Below are 16,226 nucleotides of genomic sequence, written 5' to 3' on the forward strand. Positions count from 1 at the left end.
CTTTGTCCCTTCAGTCCCCAACAATAATGATATATTTCGAACTCAGTTATACACCAAGACCCAGGGAGACCTGTGCCAGTACCAGTGCAACATAGAACTTGTTTACACACCAGTGAACCAGGGGGGTGGGGAGGGGGGGGGGGGGTACATGAAATGAACATTTATTCCAAATAGGAGTGGCTATGTTGGCAATCGGATGAGTATTATCATACTGTGTGACCTGAATAGTGGAGGTTATTGCTTCATCGTGATATGTGATAGCTCTATTCCTACGGGGGCTTGGAGGAGAAAAACAGATTTGATTTCAAACTGCTACGAGTCATATAGTTGTTCTATTGTCAAAGTTGTTGGTCAAGGACAAAGAGCTGCTGTTGTTGCTGCTTGTGGACTTTTCTCGCTTCTTCAGGCCTCTCATCAGACGAAGGGCTAAATAATGACTGGGTAACCTTTAGAAATAGTTCAAACTAGTCATTGTCCTTGAGCAGGTAGTTGTCATTATTTGAGGAGCTGATGAGGATTCTAATGTCAATGAGGACTTAGATGGTTAGTGACATAGTTAAGTACCTTTTTCAAGCTTCAAAAATGAAAAAATCGTTTTCATCAGAGTTGCACGCATCGGTCTCTGGACTACATTCATAGCAGCAAGAAACCCCAGAGTCGAGTGGATCAATGACCATTAAAGATGTAATTCCGAGATGGCTCTTGCAAGCCACACTGGCATGAATAAAAGATGCATGCACACAAAAGCATTCATTCCCCCTCTAAATCATCGTGCTTTACTATTACTTTGGTACAGTACCAAAAAAAAAAAGCGGTAAAACTCAGGTTTAGTGCTGTTTTACTAAATTAACTGAAGCATCTTTTTTCAGCTTGCATCATTTTTAATTACTAGAATTGGAGTTGCTCAGAAATTATGTGTCAGTGCTAAAGCGATGAGTTATAATGGAGGTTAATACTTCACAGCGTATCATTACAATCCCGAGATACAATGCAAATATGCCTACTATAGGCTGTCGGCAATACGGGGAATGACATCAGAGCAACATGATTGGATGCTAAGTAGACCATCCCATGGATTTCACTTTATTGCTTTTCTGTCTGTAATCTCATTGTTGCGCTTCGGGTTGGAAAAAGCCCAATATTCAGAACGGGGATGTCTTTTACCTTAATATAATTAAATAAGATTGAAGTATTTGTTAACATTTGAATCTGCAGTGGAAGCTCTGAGGTCCAACAAAATCCATTGCGCATGCTGCTTGACTTTTCTTGCCAATTGGAAATAATGAAAAAGGGAATAATTCTTGTACTGCACTGTACGTATGTTATACATGTTGCAATGTTGGTGTGACACTAACAACAGACTGACACAGTATCCCAAGAACAGGGGATAAGACTGTGGCACCTCCAGTCTCAGCCCATTAGGATCAACATAGTGGAGGTGGACAGCCTGCCAAGGTGCCGATGCCCACAGGACCCACAGGTGTCTTTCCAAGACCATTCTCTTCATGAAGACACTTGTCGACAGTGAATGCTTGGGGACTCGTGTCAGAGAAGACATTGTGGTATACATCTGCCATGTCCTGATCGAACTGTCTTACTTTTAAGCGTGTTCCTTCGGCCATGGTCGAATGTCAGTGGAAGAAAAAAACACAGTCAAGCATATAAGACCAGTCGAGGGACATGTCACAACATCCAAAACAAGTGAGTTCACTGTGACATGCAAAATATCACTTCATCCTCATGAATAAGAAAATATAATGTAATGAAACATGGCACAATATATGGTTGGAAATGATAGGTTTGGTTTTGGTGCGTGAAGGTTCCACAGGTAATGTTTTAAAGTGACTTACCTGTCAAACCAGTGCAAAAAGAATTTAACCCCTAATAATAGTAATCATAAAAGCAATTAAAAACTCAATCTTCAGATTAATAACAAATGGCGTATTATAAAGGTGTTTCACGTCACAAATGCACCTCTCCGATTTTTTTGTTGTCATAAAAAGAGGTAAACCACATCAAAACATACATGTTAGTCAGTGGGCTGGTGGTGATGTTCCTCCCCCATCTCAGCAGTCTTGCCGCACATTACATGTCAGTTCCTTCACCTTTCTCACTTCCTCTGTAAAATGGCATAAGAAGAATCCTATTCTTACAGTTTGGCAGGTGTTATATCCATTTTTGGGCCTCCAGGGTCAAAACTCCCACTAATGTAGTTGTGGGCTGAACAGAATGACTACTGCCAAGCTTTAGTTAGAGGATGGGATGCATTTAATTATGTACACTTGCACAACAGCTATAAATAAATATGGTATATAAAATGGAAAGTAATACATTGGTAAATAAGCCATTCTGTGGGTTACATTCAGCAGTTTGTTTTTCGTTGCTAATTCCTTTCCAATTTAGGTCCCATATAACAAACTTATACAGCTTACTAGGTTTGGGGCTTATTAACAGAAACAATGCTGCACACTACACGAGAGATTCTGAGACAAAGAACTCTGCAAGGTTTAAGTGATATTCATCATTAGAACAAATCAAGGCTATTCCTTTGAAAATGAAAAGGGAAAACACACAGTTTCAAGTTATCCTCAATAGACTTGCATATTCAATGGCCAAAGAACTTTCAATAGGAAAAAAATTTTGTATTAGTGCAAAATCCAAACAGTCCTGCAGCGCTCCCATCAGTTATATCTGCTATATATATTACACCATTACTGAATGTGTGTTTACCAGTAGCACTTTAATGCCCTTGGGTCCATGATCTCAGGAAATGAACTCATTTTATTAGTTGATCAATATCACTGGAACAGATTTATGTAGAGGCTTTTTTTTTTTTTTTGTTGGGAGGAAAAAGGGTGGGAGGTAAAATGTTATAAACCCTTTACTTCCTCATTTAGACCTGTGAATTAAGTTTTTGGGAACAGTATGTGATCCTGAAGGATAAAGAAAAAAAATCTTTTTTTTTTCAATATCTTGAGCGTGCGGTAGAAATTAGATTCATGACAACATGAACACAAAAAGTTGTTGTTTTTTTAACCTTTGCAGCATGTATTGTAACCTTACCAAACCATTAGGTACACTTGCACAATTCTATATTATAAATTATCCATCCATTTTTTCTAGATGTTTTGGGCTGCCTCATATTGTGAAGTGTGTACTTTCTACCATTTTTCCAAGTTTATCTTTTTTGGAGTCATCCAGCCGTTTTTCCTTTTTCACCCTCGCTCTGGATGGATGCTGCAAATGCTGCAGAGCTGTCAAGTCATTTACCTCTAGGGGGAGGCGGGCTCATTGGCTCGGTATAGAAAAGTGACAGAGCAGAATTGTTGATTGACAGTTGGCTACGAGAGAAAGAGAGAAAGGTGAGGCATTCGAGTCTGGCAGGATGATTTGGAAAGTGGAGCACATGAGCACACAGTAGGAAAGCATGGGGAGTATAAACAGTCTCTTTAGGAGAAGCAAACAAAAGGTGGCCTGCACAAGGGAGACTAGTGCTCCCTTGACTGTGCTCAGAATACACAAGTAGGACACATTTTTACAAAGGAGAACAACAACAAATGAAGAGGATAATAATCATGAACACCTTAACTCAGTATACACTCACCAGACACTACATTTGGCACACTTGCACAGTCTAATGAGATACAGTATTTGTCAGAGCCACCCAGTCTACATGGTCTTGCCAGCGCTTTTAAATAGGTAGGATAGTAGTAGAAGTGGTCATAGTTGGAAAACAAAAATTGGAATTTAAGAGTTGTGAAGAGTGCCTTGATCTGTCACACTCCCTCCTACCCTATCATGTTGTCCAACCCTCCCATAGTCCTTGTTCGTCAAGGTCGTAGACAGCTATGAGTTTCTTCTCAGAGTGATATTTGCATCATCATGCATGTAAATCTACAGAGTGAATAGCTGTGCTGCAAATAAACGACATTTTGCTTTTTACGTATGCCGACTAGCACTTGGGTCACTACGTTGCCGAATGTGAGCTTAAGACACAGTGGCTCGAGATGGCTCAATACTGGATTGTCTTTAGCAACCAGGGCTACAGGTCTACTGGTAATGGGCTCAAATATTTGACTCACTCCCAATGCCGGCAGCCCACATTACACCACAGCATCACATGTTAGCTTTAGGAATTTCAACAGTTCAGGGTGTCATCCACCTTTCGCCCCAAGTTAGCTGGAATTGACTCCAGGTCCCCGCAACCCTAAACACATCCATCCATCCATCCATCCATCCATTTTCTGAGCCGCTTCTCCTCACTAGGGATCACGGCGTGCTGGAGCCTATCCCAGCTATCATCTGGCAGGAGGCGGGGTACACCCTAAACTGGTTGCCAGCCAATCGCAGGGCACATACAAACAAACAACCATTCGCACTCACATTCACACCGACGGGCAATTTTAGAGTCTCCAATTCATGCATGTTTTTGGGATGTGGGAGGAAACCAGAGTGCCCCGAGACAACCCACGTAGGCACGGGGAGAACATGCAAACTCCCCACAGGCGGGGCCGGGATTTGAATCCCGGTCCCCAGAACTGTGAGGCAGATGTGCTAACCAGTCGTCCACCGTGCCGGCTTGCTGTTATTCGTATCATTATTTACTGATGTAAAAATGAAGTACCGTACTGTAGCAGCGCCCCGATTTCCTTGTATTTTAATGCAACAACAATAAAGGCATTGTGATTTTGAGGATGCATATCGAGTGAAAAGCTATTGGCACAGCCAGATCTAAGCATAATCATTGTTCTTGCATTTACAGTTTATCACAGTTCCCCAATCAGCTCAATTTGGCTTAATTGAATTACATTAACAGAGGACTATGAATATATCTGCTTTAGATAATATGTCAATGCCCTGCAGCGCGCTTTCAGATCTATGTGGTGAGATAAATGTGCTTGCAGTGTCTGCGTAATCACAGACTGTAGAGCACAACACGTTGATGCGAGTCTGTGCTGCATCGCTGACGCTGTTGCGATGCTCTCGGCGCAGGTGCCAAGGAGGTGAACGCCAGCGGGAAGACTTTTACAGTGCGCAGCTCGCTGCAGCTGCGCGTGGACAGATGTGACGACGGAGTGGCATATACTTGCAGAGTGGACCACGAGGCGCTCACGCAGACGCCACAGCAGACCACCGAAGTGCTGGAGGTCCACTGTGAGTGTAAACACATACGCTAGATGTGAACTGGTGAGCGTCCTGGGTGAATCCGTCGTGTTTGCGCCATAACTTTGTATTTGTTTGTCTTAGATGCTCCTCGGGTGGAGATCGTCCACTCTCTTGCGGTCCCTCAGGAGGGTCAATACCTAAAACTGGACTGTGTGTCCCAAGGAAACCCTTCGTAAGTCACCCATGTTTTATTTACGGGGGATATGGACTAGAGGACTACCACAAATAATTGATTCCCGCCCAAGAAAGTGGCTACCATTCCATATATTAATAGTTTGAGGCATAACTATACCACAAACCATGATCTCAAAACAGTATAAATATAAATTCAAATTCATCTTTCAAAATTATCCTTAAAAATAAATGGCATAAAGATGATTGGAATTGATGATTATTCACAAAATGGTTTCAACATTAGAGACACCAGCATCTCATGCAGCTTTTCCCAAAATTATGGGAGGAACCTTTACAGAAGAAGTAAAAGTACAGACCTCCACCACAGGGTTGTTTACAAAATCAAGACCATCCCAGTCCAGTCTTTTCAATGGTGAAAATTGCAATTACAAAGTCAGGTACCAATTGCCAATAACAGCAAGCTTTATTCACTGCTGCTCCATCTGCTAAGTCTGATGGGTCAATGCAAGCGGACTGTGACAACAAAAAAGTAAAAATTTATTCCTTCAGCCTTTATCCAGATCAACCAAAAAGTAATGGATTAGTCCTTATATGTACCACCCATCTTGAAAGTCGAGGCTCGAGTTTTTAGCTTTTGGGTCATCATACAAACAAATGATTTAACACTCTAACCAACAAATAGCGATCAAAACTTTGCTTCATGCAACTATTTATTTGTGGTGGAGGTAATAATGTTTAGTTTTAATTGACATTGTCCGAGCATTATTCCTTTCACAATATGTTTATGATTGTGGTTGTATTTTGTCAATGTGATGCAGATACTGCAAATTATTGATGCTGGTCTTGTATTAGATTACGCAGGTGTATCTAATAAAGTGTCTGTCCATATACCGTATATCATGTTTCCCTTCTCATTCCAGGCCAGATCCTGTGATGTGGACAAAAGATGGCGTGGAACTTTCAGACCTGGGCAGGGTGATTGTGGAGGGTCGGGAGCTCACATTTACGTCACTGAACAAGACGGACAACGGCACCTACCGCTGTGAAGCCAGCAACCATCTCGGAACCAGCAGCGCTGAATATGTACTCTATGTGTATGGTAAGTCCCGTGGAAAAGGCTTACATGACTGATTTTGTTTCACGGAATGGCATTATGTATATATATTATATATATTACATTATATATATTTTGGAAACCATCGATTCTTAAGACATGCTTTCACTGAGTGGTTCAGTTCAGTTTGGTTTTCCAAGGTAGGAGAGAAGAGATACACAGCAGTTCTGTCTCTCTTCTTATGTCTTAGTATGTTTTTGTATTCATACAGTACAAATTGTCATACTAGAGCGGTTCCAACTTCCGGAGACAAATTCCTTGTGTGTTTTTTGGACATACTTGGCAAATAAAGATGATTCTGATATTATCTGGAAAACGGGATTTTTTTAAAAAAATGTCTTCTTCAAATTACAATAATGAGTGTCACAACAGAACAGAACCATGTTCCACCAGAGACGATGGACAGACAGCAATGTAGGCAGATACAATACACTGATGATTTGATACCCTCACCCAATAGAAATGAATGAAAACATGCAACCAAACTGTAATGCTTGGAGTAAATAATGTAAGATATGTGCAATGAGCAAAGAGAAAAAAAACAAGCACCAAACTGAACTGCTATGTGCATGTATATCAGCACTGTGAGTGATTAGTGGTAGCATCGCTCACAGGGCCTCAGGTGGCACTAATACCACCAACGTCTTTCTTTAAAAATAAACCTGTGTCCCAGATCCTCCTCATGCATCCACATCATGAGGGAGGAGCGAGGTTGTGTGTGTGTGTGTGTGTGTGTGTGTGTGTGTGAGCATGCGTGCGTGCGGTGTGCGTGTGTGTGTAATTTAGTGCTGTGTTGTCAGTAATATCACCACGGAGGATAAGTCATTCCGAGCAACGCCAGAGGAAGTGGAGGATGAAGTGAATCAGTGTCAGGGAAAACGGATAGCTCATCTTCCTCCTTTTCCTGTGTCTCCGCAGCCGTTTGTCTCTCGGAATTAAGCCTTTGTTCCTTTTGTTTAAGGACCATAGTGTGTGTGTAAGATGAAGGAATGGAATTTCCCTAAGTGGAACAATAAATATTGCTTTATTATTACTACTCAGGTCCAGTGGGGTGTTTTTACTTTGCAATGTGCATGATATTCAATATGCCGTGGCCAAATAATAGCGATATCTCATATGGTCCTTGCTGCCCAGGGTGGTTCCAAAGTAATAAGCTAGCGAGGCTGTGCAAGGATACAAGCAAGGTTGGTATCAATTGTTCATGAAGCGTCTGCTTCATGTTGTATTCACAGCCACTGCGATGTAAATGGGAACACTTCTGTTTGTAAAGCTTGTTAAATGTATGTACGTATTGTTTTTGTTTAGGCTTACAAAATGCAAAAAACAAAAATGCTTGGTTGGATGAAAGAACCCATTTATCACTCTAAAATTACATTTTGCAATTTGATGAATGGGATCACTCACTTCTATGCAGCACCATGCTGAACTTTTTATTGATGACAACAGCTTAAGTCTTCAGCTCTGAATAAAGTATTGAGTTTGATTTGGTAATAGTGCAATGTGTTCTCATGATAATTTAGTAGGGGAAGAGTATGTTATTAATTAACAATTGTGGAACTATATTGTGGCAATATATTGCTTTTTTGTAGAATGTATTCAAATGTTTTTCAATTACAATAAATACAGAGGGTGCCTTAACTTTACAAAGGACACCAGTATAAATAAATATATTAAATTATACAGGTCAGGTATTTGGCGGCACGGTGGACGACTGGTTAGAGCGTCAGCCTCACAGTTCTGAGGACCGGGGTTCAATCCCCGGCCCCGCCTGTGTGGAGTTTGCATGTTCTCCCGTGCCTGCGTGGGTTTTCTCCGGGCACTCCAGTTTCCTCCCACATCCCAAAAACATGCATGAATTGGAGACTCTAAATTGCCCGTAGGTGTGCATGTGAGTGCGAATGGTTGTTTGTTTGTATGTGCCCTGCGATTGGCTGGCAACCAGTTCAGGGTGTACCCCGCCTCCTGCCCGATGATAGCTGGGATAGGCTCCAGCACGCCCGCGACCCTAGTGAGGAGAAGCGGCTCAGAAAATGGATGGATGGCTGGATGGATGGATGAAGGTCAGGTATTAAATAAAACTGACCAGCTATGTCCCCACATACTCCCCACTGACTCACACTTTAACAAGTATCAACTCCGTGTTTCTAGGGAGATTTAATTAGCGTGCTTATCCGTTATTCCATGCAGGTATTTCCTGGAGCCGAGCATTTCTTAAAAATGCCATGGAAAGTGATGTTTTTAAACTAACAAATCCAACACCAGAGAGAATGGCAATTGGGGCTCAAGGAGGGTCAAAGACGCCAATGGAGATTCATTACTTGTTCTTTGAAAATGGCACCCGCTTTGTTGCCAGCATTCATTAGTGATTAGCACACCTTTTAGCCTTTTACAACTGCTGTCATAATTCTCGGAAAATACCATTTTAATGGTTCCTCTGCAGTAAGGAGACATTTTCACTTAGAGAGACGCAGTTGAGCTGTTTTTGCTGAGGCTGAAAAGTCACAGAGACACCCAAGCCTTGCCACACGGCCAATTAAAAAGCCTCCACAGCGCCATAAAAACCAGAGTGACACAAACAACGTGGCGGTGTAACCTCATTAACTTTGTCCAACATTGCTTCACTGCCAATCCCTTTGTCCCATTAATATTTTACCACCTTATCACCTTGGATGTAACACCTCGAGGAATGTCTTCTAAAATGTTCGTTTTGATTCCTAAAAAACAACTATTTTCTTAAGGTTGTGAAAACAACCTTATTTTTATGTTTACAGGTTCCTGCTTCCCTCATCATTGTGGCGTCAGACCGCCCCTGCTGTGTCTCTTCCAGGGGTTAGCTTCACTTCCACTAGCCATTTTTCTAATTCAGTACTTCTCAAACACCAAGTAACACTTTAAAAATACTGCTCTCTCCAAGTACCGACATTAAAACACAGTAGCGTAGTAGGCCCAAGTGTCCATCAAAAGCGACGCAGCAGTTTTCTTCCTAAATACAATTCCAATGAAGTTGGGACGTTGTGTTAAACATAAATAAAAACAGAATACAATGATTTGCAAATCATGTTCAACCTATATTTAATTGAATACACTACAAAGACAACATATTTAATGTTCAAACTGATAAACTTTATTTTTTTTAGCAAACAATCATAAACTTAGAATTTTATGGCTGCAACATGTTCCAAAAAGCTGGGACAGGGTCACGGGTACCACTGTGTTACGTCACCTTTTCTTTTAACAACATTCAGTAAACGTTTGGGAACTGAGGACACTAATTGTTGAAGCTTTGTAGGTGGAATTCTTTCCCATTCTTGCTTGATGTACAGCTTCAGCTGTTCAACAGTCCGGGGTCTCAGTTGTCGTATTTTACGCTTCATAATGCGCCACACATTTTCAATGGGAGACAGGTCTGGACTGCAGGCAGGCCAGTCTAGTACCCGCACTCTTTTACTACGAAGCTACGCTGTTGTAACACGTGCAAAATGTGGTTTGGCATTGTCTTGCTGAAATAAGCAGGGGCGTCCATGAAAAAGACATTGCTTGGATGGCAGCATATGTTTCTCCAAAACCTATATGTACCTTTCAGCATTAATGGTGCCTTCACAGATGTGTAAGTTACCCATGCCATTGGCACTAACACAGCCCCATACCATCAGAGATGCTGGCTTTTGAACTATGCATCCATAACAGTCCGGATGGTTCTTTTCCTCTTTGGCCCGGAGGACACGACGTCCACAATTTCCAAAAACAATTTGAAATGTGGACTCGTCGGACCACAGATCACTTTTCCACTTTGCTTCAGTCCATCTGAGATGAGCTCGGGCCCAGAGAAGCCGGCGGCATTTCTGTGTGTTGTTAATAAATGGCTTTTGCTTTTCATGGTAGAGTTTCAAGTTGCATTTACGGATGTAGCGCCAAACTGTATTTACTGACATTGGTTTTCTGAAGTGTCCCTGAGCCCATGTGGTGATATCCTTGACACATTAATGTCGGTTTTTGATGCAGTGCCACCTGAGGGATCGAAGGTCACGGGCATTCAACATTGGGTTTCCGGCTTGCCGCTTACATGCAGTGATTTCTCCAGATTATCTGAACCTTTTGATATAATGGACTGTAGATGATGAAATCCCTAAATTCCTTGCAATTGTACGAAGAAGAACATTGTCCTTAAACTGTTCGACTATTTTCTCACGCACTTGTTCACGAAGAGGTGAACCTCGCCCCATCTTTGCTTGTGTGAATGACTGAGCAATTCAGGGAAGCTCCTTTTATACCCAATCATGGCACCCACCTGTTCCCAATTTGCCTGTTCACCTGTGGGATGTTCCAAACAGGTGTTTGATGAGCATTCCTGAATTTTTTCAGTCTTTTTTGCCACCTGTCCCAGCTTTTTTGGAACGTGTTGCAGCCATAAAATTCTAAGTTAATGATTATTTGCTAAAAACAATAAAGTTTATTAGTTTGAACATTAAATATCTTGTTTTTGTAGTGTATTCAATTAAATATAGGTTGAACATGATTTGTAAATCATTGTATTCTGTTTTTATTTATGTTGAACACAACGTCCCAACTTCATTGGAATTGGGGTTGTAGTATATTTAATATTATTTTAAGTCAGTGAAACAATAAGCACAGTTTGAACATTAACACTGCGCTTAATTATAGGAAAATGGAAAACGTGTACTTAAATGCTTCAATTGTTATTGCACATTAGTTAAATAAAAACTGTACCTGTTCTTAAAGATCAAATGCAAGTGTATTGGACTTAAAAGTGAAATATAACTGAACAGTAACTGTACCTTAATTCGTATCTGCCTCTATTTTCCTGGCATCAGTTGATATTTTCTATTAATTTAATACAATTGATTGTATTTCATGTTTCAAATGTATTTGATTTGTATTTAATTCAGAGATTCTTTCTCATGCTACTCCAGAAATCCCAAGTACCACTAGTGGTACCTGTACCACTTTTTGAGGATCATAGTGCTAATAAATGTAAGAAGACATAAAGAACTTAAAGGAGACTAATTGTGCATTTCAAGTGCTACTCTGTGTTGCCGAGCTTGTCATGTTGTTGCTATATTTAGGGAGTTTTCCAACCCCTGTAGCGACAATTTAAAAAAAAAAAAGATTAACAAGCAACAGTTCTAGAGATCTATGTAAAGTTATTAGTCTTCTAGAGAATCTGAGATTCGCTGCAGAGCAGTTAATGTTAACCCATCCATGCTAATTCAACAACAATTTGTACACACAAAAATTATAAAGTATAATATGTCCCCTTTCGAGAAAGAAAGGTCAAATGTGTTTCATGTATTTTTATTCATGATCATAGTAGTTCTCCAAATTTAAGGAAGTGGCTTAGAGAAGAAAACAACTAAGTGGACTGACTTACCTACTACGCTTACCCATTGCACATTTTATTTCCTATGATTGCTATAGAAAGCTACTGGGAAAACTGGCCGCTCTATGTCTTTAAAAGATCTTGAATGAAACCCCGTGATGCTTCTTCTGCAGCACAGATGTGGTCCGCTAGAATTAGCCATTCACGGCCTATGTAAACATCCAGGATGAATGTGTAAACATCCAGGATGAATGTGTCCGACAGAAACCTTCACAGCCTGTCGTTGGTCAGATTCTTCTCGTCAAAATGTGAAAGAAGTGAAGATGACCTCATGGAAGAGAGAGACCAAAACTGTTTTGACGTGAAAAGGTCAAAACACAAACACAACCATGGAGTTTATGAAGTGTATGTTTATACATGTAAAGAATCTTAGCGTTTCCTTTGTTTTGCACCATTACTGAATGTTATATGTGCATGTTGCTTGTTTTTAACAATCATTCTTGTTTTCCCATTGCTATATCATGCCTTGCTGTAAACCAGTCACTGTTGCATACCTAATTTCTTACATTTTCAGTCTGTTTTTTTCTGTTGCATTTTTCACCCCTTTGTAAATGTTTGTATGTCTATCCCCCCAATCAGAAGAACCCACCACCCTGCCTCCATCCACCACACCCCCCTTCCATCCAATCCCCCCAGATTCCACTGCTCTAGTAGGCACCCACGCTTCAGACCCCACAGTCACTGGAAACAGAGGTACAGTACCACCACCTGCTTTCTTCCAACCTCCACAACATATTGTAGCATCCCACGCTTGTCTTAGGTTAATAGTGACGTGTGTGTGTGTGTGTGTGTGTGCTATCACGCTATCGCTTCACCGCCTCACACCTCGCTGTCAATATTAAAAAGTTAAGTATTGAAGAAATTGACAGGGTTTTTTCTCCCTTAAGATGCTTCCTCTAGGTACACGGGCTTATTGTATTCAGTCCGAGTGCAGCTGTTTAAAATCCAATGTCCCCTAGACATTCCTAAGACTTGAGTAGTCCCGTGCCCTGAAAGCTCAAAGAAGTAAATGTCATGTCCAACTGCAAATGTCTGCCCCCCAGAGATGACACATCGTGACTCCTAATGCTGTGTTCAATCCGGGAACGCTTCACACTTGAAAAGAGACTCTTTTTTTTTTAAGTAGTGCATCAAACATTTAGAGATAGCCCGTTCATATACTCGCACATATTAACTTGAATGAATGATATTATGAAGAATGTGTTGTCATCTATAATGAGGAGCACTGAATGCTGATGTCATCACCTTTTTTAAGTATCTGTCATTGAAGTTGATGACTTGGTGAGTAATTATAGATTCAAATATAAATATCCACTGGAGTGTAAAGTATGAAACCATCACTATGCTGCACGTGTTCATTACATTGGGTCCCAACCAGACACATTTTTTCAATGTTGAAAACTGTGACTGGGCATAGTGAACAGATTATTGATAGAATTCGGTAGATTGTATGCTATTACAACCAGTAGAGGCACTTCTCATTAAACTCCTTTGTTTTTTTTAAAGAAAAAGAATATTATGTCAGCTAGTTGAACTGCATCCATGCAGACTTCATAAGATGCCGATGTCATAACTCTTCAATATGACACTGGGGTAGAAAAATTCGTTCAGAACATGCAGTGAGAGCTTATCCCTTAAATATTAATCAAATAATTGTCAAAGGTTTGTCAAATGGCGGCACGGTGACCGACTGGTTAGAGCGTCAGCCTCACAGTTCTGAGGTGCGGGGTTCAATCCCCGTCCCCGCCTGTGTGGAGTTTGCATGTTCTCCCCGTGCCTGCGTGGGTTTTCTCCGGGCACTCCGGTTTCCTCCCACATCCCAAAAACATGCATTAATTGGAGACTCTAAATTGCCCGTAGGCATGACTGTGAGTGCGAATGGTTGTTTGTTTCGATGTGCCCTGCGATTGGCTGGCAACCAGTTCAGGGTGTACCCCGCCTCCTGCCCGATGACAGCTGGGATAGGCTCCACCATGCCCGCGACCCTAGTGAGGAGAAGCGGTTCAGAAAATGGATGGATGGATGGGTTTGTCAAATCCTCAACCCAATCCCCATTTTTTTATGTCAATTATGGTCCATGGATTTGGGTATGGGCATATTATTTTTAAAAATATGTTTATTATGTATTGATAAGAAATAAAATGGCTCAAGTGTACATGCTGTACATATTTTCTGATAATTAGTAAGAAATCCTATTACATTCTTATGAGAAAAAGGCTTAATCCATAAATTTGGTACTAGCAAGTACAACTTCATTGGAATTGAAGTTGGGACGTTGTGTTAAACATAACTAAAAACAGAATACACTGATTTGACCAAGTTCAACCTATATTTAATTGAATACACTACAAAGACAAGATATTTAATGGTCAAACTGACAAACGTTAATGTTTTTACCAAATAATCATTCACTTAGAATTTTATGGCTGCAAGACGTTCCAAAAAAGCTGGGACAGGGTCATGTTTACCCCTATGTAACATCACCTTTTCTTTTAACAACATTCAATAAACGTTTGGGAAGAGAGGACACTAATTGTTAAAGCTTTGAAGGTGAAATTCTTTCCCATTCTTGCTTAATGTACAGCTTCAGCTGTTCAACAGTCCGGGGTGTTAGTTGTCATATTTTACGCTTCATAATGCGGCACACATTTCCAATGGGTGTTGTTGCTAAATGGCTTTTGCTTTGCATAGTAGAGTTTTAAGTTACACTTACGGATGTAGCGCCGAACTGTATTTACTGACATTGGTTTTTTGAAGTGTTCCTGAGCCTATGTGGTGATATCCTTTACACATTGATGTCGGTTTTTGATGCAGTGCCGCCTGAGGGATCGAAGGTCACGGCCATTCAATGTTGGTTTTCAGCCTTGCCGCTTACATGCAGGAATTTCTCCAGATTCTCTGAACCACTTGATGATATTATGGACCGTAGATGAGGAAATTCCTAAATTTCTTGCAATTGTACATTGAGGAACATTGTCCTTAAACTGTTCGACTATTTTGTCATGCACTTGTTCACAAATAGGTAAACCTCACCCCATATTTGCTTGTGAATGACTGAGCAATTCAGGGAAGCTCCTTTTATACCCAATCATGGCACCCACCTTTTCCCAATTAGCCTGTTCACCTGTGGGATGTTTCAAACAGGTGTTTGATGAGCATTCCTCAACTTTCTCAGTCTTTTTTGCCACCTGTGCCAGCTTTTTTGGAACGTGTTGCAACCATAAAGTTCTAAGTTAATGATTATTTGCTAAAAACAATAAAGTTTATCAGTTTGAACATTACATATCTTGTCTTTGTAGTGTATTCAATTAAATATAGGTTGAGCATAATTTGCAAATCATTGTATTCTGTTTTTATTTATGTTTAACACAACGTCCCAACTTCATTGGAATTGGGGTTGTAATTGTTTTATACACCATGGCCGCTACCATGTAATGTCGTGTGAAGAGGTCATGGTCATGTATCTGTACGTTTCTTTAATCCTCTACAAGGCTGACAGCATCACATTTTAGCTAACCATGTTCCAGCCTTCCACGGTGTGAAGAGCTATTGCAGGATTGGAGTCAGAAAAAGTTGCTAGTGTCTGTCATGGTGGCAACCAAAGACCCGAGAGACGCCAGAAAGATGTTATCACCGGTTGAGAACTACTTTCCCCAGACTGGGGATATTGTCAAGTGGTACAAGAGACAATTGAAGGACTTTTGTTGAACCCTTCAACATAATAGAGGAGGAGGTGGCATGGCCTAGCACATACTGCAAACGTGGGTCAACGAGATTTTGGCATAATGAGGCGCTAGTTGGATGAGATGTGTCCAGATATGGGGAACTTTGGGATTATTGTTTGACAGTCTCGGTTGGCCGACCGCTTTAATGTCACTCTGATGTTGAACAAAGCACTTAAGAACTACTAGGGCTATGTTCCAAGTGTAAATTGTCTAAGAGAAAATCCATTACAAAAAATGTATAGTCTGCATTTTTAAATGAAGTACCATTTTACCACAGAGGGCTTTTTACATTGGAAGATGATCACATGGATGGATGGATGCATCAGTGGGTGGGTAGACAGACAGACAAGGATTGCCTTTTAGGTGGATAGACAGTGGGACAGATGGACCAAAAGCAGATGGGCCAAAAGACGGCTGGAGAGACTTATGGACGGTGGACAGGAAGAGGTCTACAGACGGCAAATACTGGTATCCATCCATCCATCCATTTTCTGAGACGCTTCTCCTCACTAGGGTCGTGGGCGTGCTGGAGCCTATCCCAGCTATCCTCGGGCAGGAGGCGGGGTACACCCAGAACTGGTTGCCAGCCAATCGCAGGCAAATACTGGTATGAGATTCTAATAGTATGATAACCCTGAGAAAATATATTGCGGTATCACAGTACAGTGTTCCCTCGCCGCTTCACGTT

General features: G+C 41.0%; 1 protein-coding gene across 5 annotated transcripts in view; it reads left to right on the forward strand.

The window, feature by feature from the left end:
* The window catches only part of cadm2a (cell adhesion molecule 2a), a 307,569-nt gene that overhangs the window by 264,553 nt on the left and 26,790 nt on the right, over positions 1 to 16,226 (forward strand). For 4 of the 5 annotated variants that reach the window (XM_061751328.1, XM_061751330.1, XM_061751331.1 and 1 more), the window contains 4 exons: positions 4,993 to 5,154; positions 5,248 to 5,338; positions 6,222 to 6,400; positions 12,393 to 12,506. In XM_061751328.1, the coding sequence (XP_061607312.1) occupies positions 4,993 to 5,154; positions 5,248 to 5,338; positions 6,222 to 6,400; positions 12,393 to 12,506 (546 nt within the window). The remainder of the gene's footprint in view (positions 1 to 4,992; positions 5,155 to 5,247; positions 5,339 to 6,221; positions 6,401 to 12,392; positions 12,507 to 16,226) is intronic. The other variant, XM_061751332.1, reaches the window with a different exon arrangement.

This window comes from Phyllopteryx taeniolatus, chromosome 17, assembly GCF_024500385.1.
Source record: "Phyllopteryx taeniolatus isolate TA_2022b chromosome 17, UOR_Ptae_1.2, whole genome shotgun sequence".
Classification (NCBI taxonomy): Eukaryota; Metazoa; Chordata; class Actinopteri; order Syngnathiformes; family Syngnathidae; genus Phyllopteryx; species Phyllopteryx taeniolatus.